This window comes from Athene noctua, chromosome 2 (assembly GCF_965140245.1).
Source record: "Athene noctua chromosome 2, bAthNoc1.hap1.1, whole genome shotgun sequence".
NCBI classification, from domain to species: Eukaryota; Metazoa; Chordata; class Aves; order Strigiformes; family Strigidae; genus Athene; species Athene noctua.
This window is the reverse complement of record NC_134038.1, coordinates 91,824,063-91,837,150: the sequence shown is the minus strand read 5'-3', so window position 1 is coordinate 91,837,150 and position 13,088 is coordinate 91,824,063. Positions and strand designations below refer to the sequence as shown.

The 13,088-nt window shown below is 40.7% G+C and overlaps 1 protein-coding gene across 1 annotated transcript; it reads right to left on the bottom strand.

Moving 5' to 3' along the window:
* Positions 1-665: 665 nt before the first annotated feature.
* LOC141957680 (ovalbumin-related protein Y-like) lies at positions 666-5,180 on the bottom strand. Its single transcript, XM_074899583.1, has 7 exons — positions 5,013-5,180; positions 4,311-4,361; positions 3,578-3,706; positions 2,695-2,812; positions 2,317-2,459; positions 1,830-1,985; positions 666-1,067 (listed from the first exon to the last, which is right to left on the bottom strand). Exons 1-7 carry the CDS (start codon positions 5,178-5,180, stop codon positions 666-668), a joined length of 1,167 nt encoding a protein of 388 aa, XP_074755684.1.
* Positions 5,181-13,088: the final 7,908 nt, after the last annotated feature.

The window sequence follows — 13,088 nt, the reverse complement described above, 5'->3', positions numbered from 1 at the left end:
ACCAACAATTAACACTCACAAAATCAATGATACATCACTGGAAAGAAGACGGGAAATTATATCAGTCAGGAAGATGTTGTATTTGGAGATGATGATTTATGAAATAAAGGTAGACTTTCTGTATGCTACTCAGAACAAGAGGACAGCCTTATAGTACGTGCAGCACAAAGAAGACCAAATGCATTCCTGGAAGAAGAATGCTTTGCTGAAGTTTAGAATTTCATCTGTAAATTGTCCAGGCACCAGTTCAGGCATGGTTGCCCAGCAAATTCAAAATAAAGCAACAGGATTATTCTGAAAGCTGTGTTTATTTCACAGAACTCCTACGGAGAAGACAGAATCTCATTAACAGTGTCAGGATTTCTCACAAAAATCTAAACACTGGCCCTGTCTCTCAAGTTATTCAATGACAATGGGGATCCTAAGCTACGTCCCGAAATTCTCCTTCAATCCTGGCAATAAATCCTGAATACAAGCTGTGTGAGCATAAATACCTGCACCTAAAGATAAAAAAAGTCACACACTTCATCAAGAATATCTCCCTAGATATTGAAGGCTTTCCACTTGGAGAAAATAATGAAGAGATGAGATTACACTACAATACTACAGTAAAGGGGGTCTGTTTCTGAGGGGAACACAAGCATTATTTCCAGCTCTTTCTTTCTTCAGGGGGAACAATATCTACCAAAGAAGAGGATGCTATTGGTTGGATTGTGTTTGATCAAGAAAAGGAATGGGTGGTCAGCCCTAAACTCTTCAGACTCAGAGGAATGTTGGATGTCTCCCATCACATCCACTGAGCCAGACATCTCAGTGCCCTCTTCCCTGACTTCCATGTATGCCTCATGGATGGCCTCAGATATCTTGATGCTCTCTGCTGAAGAGATGCCAGATAGATTGGCTGAAGGGCTGAACAGGTCAGTCATACCCAAGGCCATTAGGACAGATGTGAGGTTATATTTTCCCTCAATCTTCATGCGCGGGAGGTACACTTTCACTCTCTTCGTTTCCATCACATTGGGACTGGTCCACTCCATGAGTTTTTCAAAGCTGATTTTGTTCTCAAGCTGCAAAGAGAGGCAGGGAATGAAATGTTTGAGACAAGAGGGTAATGGCCTTAACAGCTGTCTTTATACCACTTTTTACTAATTTTTTTTCCATTTACTTTGTGTAAACAATAGAACAGATACTTAATCTTAAACGTATTTGTTTATCTTACATACTTGTTTCTGACTACGGCCTATATCTCATTTATCTTGATGAAGTTGTCTAAAACTTTGGCATCTGAAAATTTATTCATCAGATCAAGGCTTTATTGGTGAAAATGTAGTTATCAAAAGCTTCAGATCAAATTGGCCCCAAAATTGTTCTTCCTAGAATGTGTTTTAATCATCTCTTCCCTCATCTTAGTTCATTTCTAATGCTAATTTTCCCATTTTCCTTTTAGCCAGCTCCTGGAATGCTTTCGCCATCACTTCTGCTGTTTATTTCCCCTTGGATAAACTCTTGTTTAACAAACCATTTAGTACTCCCTTGGAAGACTGAAATCACTTCAAATGAAAAAAAATACTGCTAGCATATCTGTTTCTGGTACCTGAGCGATATTGGTGTATATAGAAATATCTTATTCTGCAGAGCTACAGCAGCACTACCCTCCTTTACCTTTGTTTTATTGGACGAAGTACAGGGCTCTCCTAAGAAACCAGTCCCTGCCTGAGCACCTCATAGCCCCTGCGGGGCTTTTGTGCTCCCCTGGACAGCAAAAGGTCTGATGACAGCCAAGTCCCACTGAAGTGGTAACTCTTTCTCTTCTCCTGCCAGGGCCATACCTGCTCCAGGCCAGAGACATCATCAGGCAGCAGCACCAACATGCTCAGCTTCCCGCTGGCATACGGAAGCTCCAGGATCTTCATTTCCTCTGCTGCCACCACTGCCACTTTGAAGGTACTGTTCTGACACATCATTTGCACAGGTCTGCTTTCTTGCTGCAAAAACAGAAATGTGAGATGATGTGACTGGGGAGCAATTTTTATTAAGCAGGCAAATGTACAAGGTCTTTGAAAGGGATGGGACTCAATCTTCAAGCATATTGCCTTTGGAGAAGAGCTGTGTCTCTTGCCTGCTGGTGTGCCCTGAAAGCCTGGTCAGACACAGCTCTTGTGAACACTACTTGGCCTTAGGTTCGGATCTTGACAGTGAGGGAACAGTCTAAATGCCCGACCTGTGACAGCAACAAGTTGTATGTGTAACACCCAGCTTGCTGGCTCTGCAAGCCAACGGCTGTCCTGGCTACAAGCTGTGTCTGTGCCCTCCTACCTCTGTCACATTGAAGGGCACCTCCCGAGTATGTTCTTCTTTAAATGCTGTCTTCCATATCCCTTTGAAGTAAATGGCATTCACAAGGACCAGTGCAGTATCGAGATCAATGGAGCCTGGTTCAAGGAAATCTTGGATCTGTCCTTTAAGGAAGAATCAGGGCAGAGAGTGGTAAGATACAAGTCCTCTGGTGCGCACAAATGCCTGCACTGAGGGGCATGGAGATTGGGGGGTGCTGCTTTGTGTTTTGTTTTCATAGCAGTAAGCAACCTGATCTTGCTTGACCCACTTTTTCTAGACGATACAAGGTGAGTAAGACAAGGGTATAGATTATGGTAGGCAAGGGAAAATATCTGCTACCTATTTTTCTGTCCTTACCATTTGTCTCTTTATCCACCCAGGAATTAATGAGCTGTCTTGCTTCCTCTGTAGCTGTTTTGAAGTTAACTTCTTCCAGCTCTGCTTTGTAGAATTTTTTTGCACACTTTAAGTACTCCTGTAAGCAGAAGGATGCAGTTGTCAGACTGATGAGAACTTGGAAATGTATGAATGTGAAATGCAAGGTTGTGAAATGAAACAGAATGATTAAAAGAACAGTGAACATTTACCCCCATGTTTGAACTTGTCAGTCACAGCCGTGTTCCTGTAACTGAATCTTAAAGCTGTACAAGAAAGACTATTTCACATATTTAGGTCTGGCACTTTTTTTTCAGATGGGATTCTAAGGTAAAATTATGAAATATTTTCTTTGTTTTACCAAAACAATTTCAGTATAACAAACATTTTTAAGGACAGATAATGTTTGTTTTCTTCTCTTTCTGCCCACTTTTTATTTTGAATACTGTGTTCTGACATTCTTAAGTTTCAGAAACAAAGTTTCCTTTCACTGGGAAGATTAGATATTTGGCTTTGAAAAAATCCAAATTCAACAATTTCGGTCTTCATGCTTTCAAGTCATAAAATGTATTTAATTTCCCTTAAAAGTTTACTTTTTCATTAAAAGCCATTTTCTATCAAACGAACAGCAATCTTTATTACTCCCTGTGTTGTGTTGCAATATTTTATGCCATTATACTCCTGCCTGACCTCCACCCAAGAGCCACAGGAAGGTTCAAACTTCTTCTGAACCAGTTTCCCTCATGGGTCACAACTATTCCTTCATCAACAGACAGTGGGCTATTGGTGGTGGTACTTCCCTAGGGTAGAGTCACAGGGGCCTTTATGGGAAATATTGATCTAGTCAGGTCACAGTTCAACTCACTGGAAGAACGGGGTATGTTTCTTCAATATAGAGTCTGTCAGCAATCTTGAGGGAGTATGTAGCATTTGGCGTGGTGATGTCTGAGAGAATATCCTTGAATGAATCGTGGATGTATTCAGAAGTGCCACACTGAGGTGATGACATGAAAATAAGAAGATACGTTGCATTAGCTTCCTCTTGTCTAGGAAATAAGACCCTAAAGATTGTCCCTATCAGTTAAGTCATGCTACAGTGGAATCCTCCTCCACAGACATAGGGCTGTCACCTTTGGGACAACGGGTGTTACAGTGATGGTACATTCAACTGACCCTGAAGAAAAGTGCCCTGAAATGTTCTTTTTGTTAAAGTGCAGTTGTGTTTCTGTCACTGAGACTTCTGGGCTCTTCTCTGCCCTTCTTTGGAGTGTCTCAGTTACAAGTCTGACTGCTGTACCCTGGTTCCAGGTGCCGAGCCCCATTCACATGCTGTCCCCCAGCAGCCCTTGCCCAGGAAGGCACCCTGATGCCCAAAGCATCCTGCCCCACATCGTCACTTGTTCTGGTGCAAGATATGCAACCTGACTTCTTTCCCTGTTTTTTAACAAATAGGTGAGTTACACCCTCCTTCCCTCCCTCCACAGGTCTCCTTGGTTTGAGAACATTACCTAGTTTTTGACAGAGTTTGAAACTGCCAGTTTCTAGATTTGTTCTGAGGAGAAAATAAGACAGAAAGGAAGAGCGAGTTATTTCTCTACCTGGGAATCAGTAGTGTCTTCAACTCCTGTAACATTATCAAAGTGAAGAACCTGCAAGAGAAAATGCCAATTGTAGAAATGACGAGCATGACCAAAAATGATGTGAATTTGAGATTTACATATGGTGCTTGAGGTAAAGCTGTTGGCTCAGACAAAATGCTAACTGAGAAAACAGCTGAACTAAAAATTTACAAGTAAGCTTGCAACTGATTTATACCTTCTGTGGCCTTCTTGGAAACTGTAAATACCACTCTGCTTAGATGATATTTTTTCTAATGAATGTCTAGAAACTAACTGAGTTACGTATTATGTACTGCTAATAATATCCCATCTTCCTCTCTTCCTGTGATTTATCTTTTTTAAAAAGAAAAATCTGATCACATTACCTGGAAGATGTCAGAATTCAGAAAAAAAAAAATCATATACAAAATTTGCTGATTGGTAATCCATTTTATTATTCTCCTTGAGATTTTTTTTTTCTCCTAAATCAAAACTAGCTGCCCCTTATAGTGAAAAGAATATATGGGGGGTTTTAGTATTTTCTCTAAATCCCTCTCAATCCAGTTCTCCATTTTGTGACTTTGGCTTATTTCTTGCCCATTAAAACAGGTGAGAACCTTACCAGTGGATAATATACTTCAGTGATGTTACTTAGAAGGAACAACAAGTAGAGGTCACTTTACATCCGTGTAAGTAACTTACCTTCTCAATCTGAGATTGAGTATTACCTCTTGCTCCGATATAGACCATGGCCAGGGCTGAAATGATGCTCAGAGGGGAATAAAAGATGTTGTCGTTGGCATGGTGGACCTTCACCTCTTTGAATACATCAAAACAAAATTCTGCATTTGCTGCAGTGATGGAGCCCATCATGAAATCGGTGTTTTCTAAAGCAAACAGAAAGAGACTTATTACGATGAAATATATTAATTGTAATGCAAAGTCAGGACACTTGAACCCCTGAACTTGGTGCACAGGGTTTTTTTCAGCAAACAGAATCCAGGGGTGTGGATTAAAAGGCAGACAGGCTTTTGGATTCATGAGCAATCAAAATGCTGGATAGCTACTAGTTTGTATCATCTGTAGGCAGATGATTCTTTTATTTGAAACTTGAGATCTCCTTCCCTGTACATGTATACCATGTTGTTGAAAATGTTGTGAAGAATATTGGTTACCTTGAAGGAAGCTCAACAACAGTCTTTTCTCATCTCTTAAGGAAAAAACCACACATAGATTTGTTCTCAGAATCTTCATTTTTTTGAGACTCCAAACCAGGTTCTTCACTATAGTTTTTAACATCACTTTTAAGATCAGTTAGTGGATCAGCCCTCTATGATCCAAACTACAGTTAATTCCAGTACACAGTGTGCAAGTCTGAAGTAACAGCATAAGTTTTGCTAAATTATGCTAACTTCGGCTTAGTGAAAGTGGAAGCTAGGTTCTTACCCCACATACTTTATCAGAGGTGTAGAATGTTAGGAACATTACATACATTTTTTTAAAATACAATACTGAAGGCACAGCAATGGAGACTGCAAATGATTTACCAAATTCATCTCGTTTATGACAAACAGCTATAACTAGTATATTCCGTTCATTGTTGACTAAATTATATCTCACTCTGTTTTTAAAAAGTGTTCTAAAATTTTTATTATCACATTTTCCCTAAAATCCACCTTTTAATAAGACAGTGCTTATTTAGCCTTGTGTTTAATTTGCAGAGATGTGCACATCTTCAATAATTAAATATTTTTTCTGCCCTTTTTCTGATATTCTTGTAAAGTTTTCCCTGTAGTTTCAGTACTCAGCATTTCATCTAACACTGAAGAGAAGGATATTTTAGTAAAGACAGCAACAAAGAGTGGAAAATACAGTACTGTAAAGTCTAATGCAACAATATAGTGTTTTTACCACTTATAACTTCCCACATGTTGATGCAAGCAGAGAGAACCTTGCTAGGCTGGAGTGGGGATATTCAATCAGTGCAAACTTTAATTTGTTTCCCTCTCTGGCTTCTAGAGAAAAAAATCCAATATAGTCTGCCATATGTATCAGAGTCCCTATGAAATCAATTCATTCATGTGACAGTCATCTCATAAGGTGGGATAATTTGACTAGTGCATCCAGCTGTTCCCCTGCTAGAATGGATGCTCAATCTCTCTCTAAATTGAATCACTTACATAGCTGCTGTAAGGCAATTTTTTATTATTATTTACCAGTTCTGCTAGCTATTATATTTTAGACTTTAAGCTCCATTTATTTTCTTGGTGAAGAAATATACACATGATGCAAGTGCTTTTTAAAAAAAAAACCAAAAAACTTACAAAATGTAAATATTAAAGATAACAGAGCTGCAGTATGCTAGGGTCACCTGAATATGATGCATTTTATTCAGAGAATGTCTTCCATGAACCCTGAAACTGAAGTTTAATTGCATCCTCCGGAATTTAAACAAATTCAATTTTGTCTTTTAATTCTGAATGCAAAATTAAGGGATAGAGGAAGAAGGAATAAAGGCTGTCATATAACCAGTTTTTCAATGTGGAAGAGGTAGTAAACAAAGCTTTAATTCATACAAACAAATACTTTGACTTTAGCATGTCAGAATGTGAAACAATAAAATAATGCAGAACACACATATGAAGGTGAGATGAAGTTCCTGCAGAAGGCATCCTTTAATCATTTGTGTCTGTAACTGATATTGAATATCATAAACATGAGGTTACATCAATCTTTTTGTAAGTTTTGTAACAGATTATTATTTTAAAATAGCAGATTAGAACTTAAATCATAATTGAAAGAAATCCTTACCTTATCAGCTTCACCTGTGAAGGTAACAGTACAGCTTCTCAGCTGTACTTGGGGCAGACTTGCCGAACTCCTTGAAATATATCTTGTGTAATTTTGTGACACGCCCCACACTGTCTGTTCTGTGTTTACCAGATAAAGTGATGGATGGAACTCAATGTCAGACATGCACTTACTTGGAATAAGTCCATTCTTTTTTAAAAAAATAAAAATAAAATTGCCCAAATGAAAGGATTTTACCCTAAAATGATTCATTCATCATAGCATGTGAAACCTTGCAGAGAAGGAAGGAACCTATTGAAATGGCTGAAGCAAAAGTAATGTTAAAATCTATTCATTAGAACTTGAATAGTAAGTATAACTAGATTATGGCACCAAATAGTGTGGTTCATGAAAATAAATTTTGTTCATGAAAATCAAACAAAAAAATAAGTGAGAAATTCAGTCTTACAGAATGTCTCCAAGGAATTTTGAGTTAATTTCCATGTTAGTCCTGTAATGAGTGCTCGTAGGCCAGAACCCTCTCAGAGTCACCATTCTGTGACCTCAAAAATTTGGTAAGATCAGCACATGCAGGACTACTTGCTATGATATGCTCACACTATACTTATTGCAACCTTCCTCTCTCCCATTGTTGGCTGGACTACCAATATCACTAGTCTTTCTTCCCATCATAATCCATAGCTCCTACTGAGGAATGGAGAAAGTTCTGCTACCAAGGAACTTGAGAAAGACCACACCTTTAAAATGTTAGTTGCCAAATTTAATAATATTGAAATATTCTGCAAAAACTTGTATGTAATTGCCTAGTGTCATTTACATCCTGCATCGTAAAAGACAACACATATAGTGTTTCACAGAGCACAGTTTTTCATCTAGCTCGGAGAACTGAGACATAGTCACAGTCTGCGCAGCACATCAGTGGAACAAAACCTTCAGTGAGCATATTGTGGGAATACAAATTAATTTAAAAGGCAATATTCAGATCATCTGTATAGAGAAGAATTACAGAGCTGAAGAAAGATGTGGGGGGGGAAAAAGAGTTGAGCAAAGAAGGCAAGGTTTCTGTTGCTTTTTAAATTCTGGCAACGGGATATTTAGATCCCAGTCAGATGCTACCAGAAAAGGATTTGAACTCACTGCTAAAATTTTGAAGTGTAGTTTAAGGTGAGTTGTTTTTTCCATAGGTCACAGCACCACATGCTAGGTTCAAAATGTGCTTTTTGTACATACAGAGACCATTCTTACAGATCTTGCACAAGTAACTTCATGGCACATCAGGTAAACAAAACAGCTGAAGAAACATTCATGGTCTGCAGGACAGTTATAATGTACAATAGCAAGCAGAAAGCAGTCGCATAACTCCTTTGAAATAAAAGAATGAACAGACAATAAAAGAAACTGCTTTGACCTCTCTAAACACCATGTGATTTTAAAATAGAAATCCAAAGTCAATACGCAAAATGGCTCTGAAATTATCTAGAACAAATTATGCTTTTTCTCACAGAGAAGAGGTGGACTCTTTAACCCTTAGTTGTCTATGCAAATGGAAAGCCTCTGAATCATCCATACCTTTCTTCCTTATGCAGTTCTTATTAGTCCCATTCACCTGAAGATGCTAGAGCAATAACTCTGAAGAGCTCAGTCTGGACTGGTGCACTTAACATACCACTAGTGCTTTACATGGCACAGTGTGTAGCCCAGGCCAGTCTGCTACAGCCATTGCTATGCAGCAACAGTGCTTTTGAGGAAAGATCTTTAGGCCTTGCCATATGTTGGTGGCCCATCGCCACAAATCTATTGTAAAGAGATCACACTATTCTCTCACAGGAACGGTATGTAAATTGGTCACCACTGTTGTGAGTCCTGTTTAACTGAAAATGGTATCACCACGCTGGTGGAAAGACAAGTCAAATGGGGGAATGTGTCTATACATGGTGAATACCTCTAATCACCCCATTGGGAGTGCTCCCTAAACTGCAAGCTGTTCCTGCAGCTGCTGCCCCTTCTGCCTTTCCTGATTAAGACTGCTTTGTTTCTGTTCAAACAGGCTTTAACACCAACAGTCAGGGTCCGTTGTTGTATACTTTACAGATCAGAAGTCAAAGGATTATCCAATATGGTTTACCCTGTTGTTTCTTACTTTTGAGTATTACTTGAATCTTTTTCCTTGACAATCAGATTGTCTAGTAGCACACTCCAGCTAACTGTATGTGAGCCACCTTGGCTTTTGTGCACCATCTACCTGAGTCACATTTGGATGATTATAGACAGTCTGTAACTTAGTAGCTACAAAGATGTCCAGTGAGTTGGTACAGTTGTTTCACAACAACCAATTCGTAGCACTAATGGTGTTAGCAACGGCATGGTTTTCAACACACTTCTGAGTTGAATGTATTTGTTAATTCAAGGAATTTTTTGTTTTGCAGTTGAGAAGGAGAGTACACTTTTGCAGAAGCATGTTAATACACAACCCACATTACTGGTTTTGTTAGCATTTCTATTTTTTATTGGTCAAATGAATGATTAATGTAAAGCAAATTGTAGCAGCAACAAAATCATTCCACAAGTAAGTAAAAATCTTGATCATGATCAGCCCTTAGTGCAGAATGATAATAATATAAGGGCTTCTGCATAGTCTACTTGGCAACTTTAGATCTGTCATTGAGTCTAGTATGATAAGATTAAGCAAATCTTCCTGTAGTTGAAACGCTTCCTGGAATAAAAGATAATGGATTGCCCTCTCCAGCACAGCTGTGCAATGCAGCACAAACACAAAAGGATGTGTTTTGCCACATGCCCTTGTCTGACAATGCTTGTCCCAAGAAAGAGGTCAGCTAAGGCTCTGCTGTCCTTTACTCTGCCGGGCATTTCATTGTGGAGCTGTCCCTAAACCAACAGACTCTTGGACATTCGAGTCTTTCCAAAAGGATATGAAGTCCAGGTCAGCTCACAGACCAAAGCCTCTCATCCAGTCACAGTAACCCACACAGAACTCAAGATTTTGTTCTCTTCCATGCTGCTACTCATTTACCAGCAGGAAGGAGCATGTTGATTTTTTTATGTTTGTCTTGCTCGGAGTGACTGCCAGCGATTGTTTAGTTAGCTGCCATTGCAGACCTTGGTGTTGTAGCTGTCAATGATGGTTTCTGTCTCAGTCATCCTGTAGGACTGTGCTCTTTCCCCAGTCTGAAGAAAATGAGGTGTCAAAAATGTTCAGACAGAAGCTCGTAACCCAGCTGGCACCTTTCTGCAGTAGCGCTGTGTCGTTCTGAAGAGATTAACATTGTTGCCTGCAGTGCTGCTTTGATCATTCACAGACTGTGTCAGGGATGTGCGTACGTGAGTGTTGGCAGAGGGGATTTCTCCAGCGAAGGCATCTTCAGAAGGATCCTATGGTGGCCTTTCTCACCAGTCTCTCACAACTTACTGCATTTGATTAGCAGCTCACAGAGCATCTAGGGTCTGGTGCTATACAGATTCTGGACCAGCACACACAGCAGTCCCTTTATCAGTCACCACAACACATGCGAAGCCCCTTATTCATCCCTCAAGTCCCTGGAACAGCCAACAGCCAGGGTGAGACTGTGGATGGTCGTACCTCACTGGGTCCTAAGGAGGCAGCATGGCAGCCAGGACCTTACACCCAGCATAGGTGGCTACTGGCACTGGCACAACTAGTTGACTGGCTGTGCCATACAGGAGCTTAGTTAGCAGGTTCTCTCCCCACAGAGAAAACTGTTCATGGCAGCCTGTGACTGGCATTGTTCATGGCACCATGACTGTCACATTACTTCCCACTGCTCACTGGAAGGCTCCCCAGCATTCCAGTTATCTTGGCACAAGATAACTAGCATTTTTCTTTTGCACAAAATAGGATAAACTAATCTCTTGGATTGTTTCAACACAGACATCCTTCCATTCTAATCCATCCTTCCACTTCTCTGACTAGTAACTTACTAAGATTCTTAATAATATTCCTGGCATGTTTCCTGCCTCCCCTGCAGAAGACTGCTGCAGAAAAGGAGAGAAGGAGAAATGTCGCTGCACAAAACTCCATAGTATCATGTTGGCTTTTCAGAAAAGAACTGGGTGTCCTGGCAGACACCAAGTTGACTGTGAACCAGCAGTGTGTCCTTGTGTTAAAGTCAACAGCATCATGGGCTGCATTAGAAAAAACATCCCCAGCAGGTAAAGGGAGGTTATCCTGCCCTTCTGCTCAGAGCTGGGGGCACCACAGCTGGAGCACTGCATCCAGATCTGGGCTTTCCAGTACAAAAGAGGTGTGGATGTACTGGAGCAGGACCAGAGAAGAGCCACAAAGATGATGAAGTGATTAATGCATCTGTCATGAGAGGAGAGGCTCAGAGAGATGGGACTTGTTACCCTGGAAAGGATAAAGTGCAGGGGGGTCTTATCCATGTGCATAACTTACTTGATGGGAGGGTGAAAAGAAGATGGAGCCAGACTTTCTCCAGTGAACAGGAGAGAATGAACACAACTTGAAATAGCATAAATTCCATTTAAACAGAATACATTTGTTTACAGGGAGGGACGTAAAGCCAGGTTGCCCATAGAGGCTGTAGAGTGTCCATCCTTGGAAATATTCAAAACCCAGTAGAACATGGTCTCAAGCAACCTGCTCGACCCTGCTCGAAGGGGCTGGGGGAGGGGGGACTTGGAATAGACAATTGGCAGAGATCACCTCCAATTTCAGCCGCTCTGTGATTTTGTGCTATATGTAGAGGAAAACCTTAAGGGACATGGAGACAGCAGGGTTATTGCATATTAAGATGCAAAAAAAAGTTCTGTGGTGTGGATGAGGCACTTGGAATGGGAATGTATGGCAAGTCCCACGGAGGACTACTGTTTCCAAGTTGTACAGGGAACAACGTTGCTTCTCACTGGCAGGCCCTTGGACCCGTCTTTATGCTTTCTGGAGGTGTGTTGCACTAAGGGGTGCAGAAGGTTTCAGGCTTTGTCTTGCCCCACATGTACTTGCCAAGCCTTCTGTCTGGTGCTGCACAGCAGTCTGCCAGAGAAACAGGGTCTCAGTGCTTCAGAAAACAAATGCCAGAAGCCTTTGGAAGGCTATGACAAAAATGCCAGTAGCAACAAGGAGGTTTTCAAGGTTTATTTATTTTTGTCTCTTTTAAAATAAAAACTTTTGGAGCACTTCAATATTATTCAAATTTTGGCTGTTTTGTATTTTTAAAGCAAATATGCTCAGCTGCCTATTGGCATGAGAACCAGAACTATGCCCAGGCAATGAAACCTGCCAGGTGAAAGCGCAGAGGTGCTCAGGCAGTGCATGGGGTGCAGCTGTGCTCCCGGAGCACCTGCACCTTTCCACTGCATGCTTGCTTGGTGGGTGAGAGCAGAGCAAGGCTGAACCACAGACCCTGTCTTTCTGGGGCACAGGAAGGGTGGCTTCTCCCAAATCAACCCAGGGTGTTGGAGAGATCAGACTCCACAGCAGGCTTTCTTCATCCCACTGGTGAGGCCTGCCACCCCCTTCACGGGAAATGCTTTTCCACTGCCCTTTAAATATCATGCCTCCTACCCTCTCTGTGGTGGCCAGGACCACCTAGTCATTGGTGTTTTGTTGCAGGTTTGTTTCAGTATTGCTGAATTTGTGCTTTTTGCTGCCTCCTGTTATCTGTTTTGGGAAAGGGGAAGCTTTGTACTTGCTTGTAACCTCATGGCTCCTTTGTTTTTTTCTCATTCCTTCATTTTGACCTTTGTTGTCATCCAAGAAACAAGACTGGTCACTGAGGCATATCTTTGAACTTCAAGCACTTTCTGGTTTAATAATCATAGGAAGGCTAGTTTGCAAATGTAACCCTTTTCAAGTCTTATTGTTGAAGTATATGGGCTTTTAAATTTATGAGACTGAATCGACTGCTTCTGGCTACAAGAGATGCAAAAGGTGAATAAACTGCTTATGATAAACCTTGAGATGTTGAAATT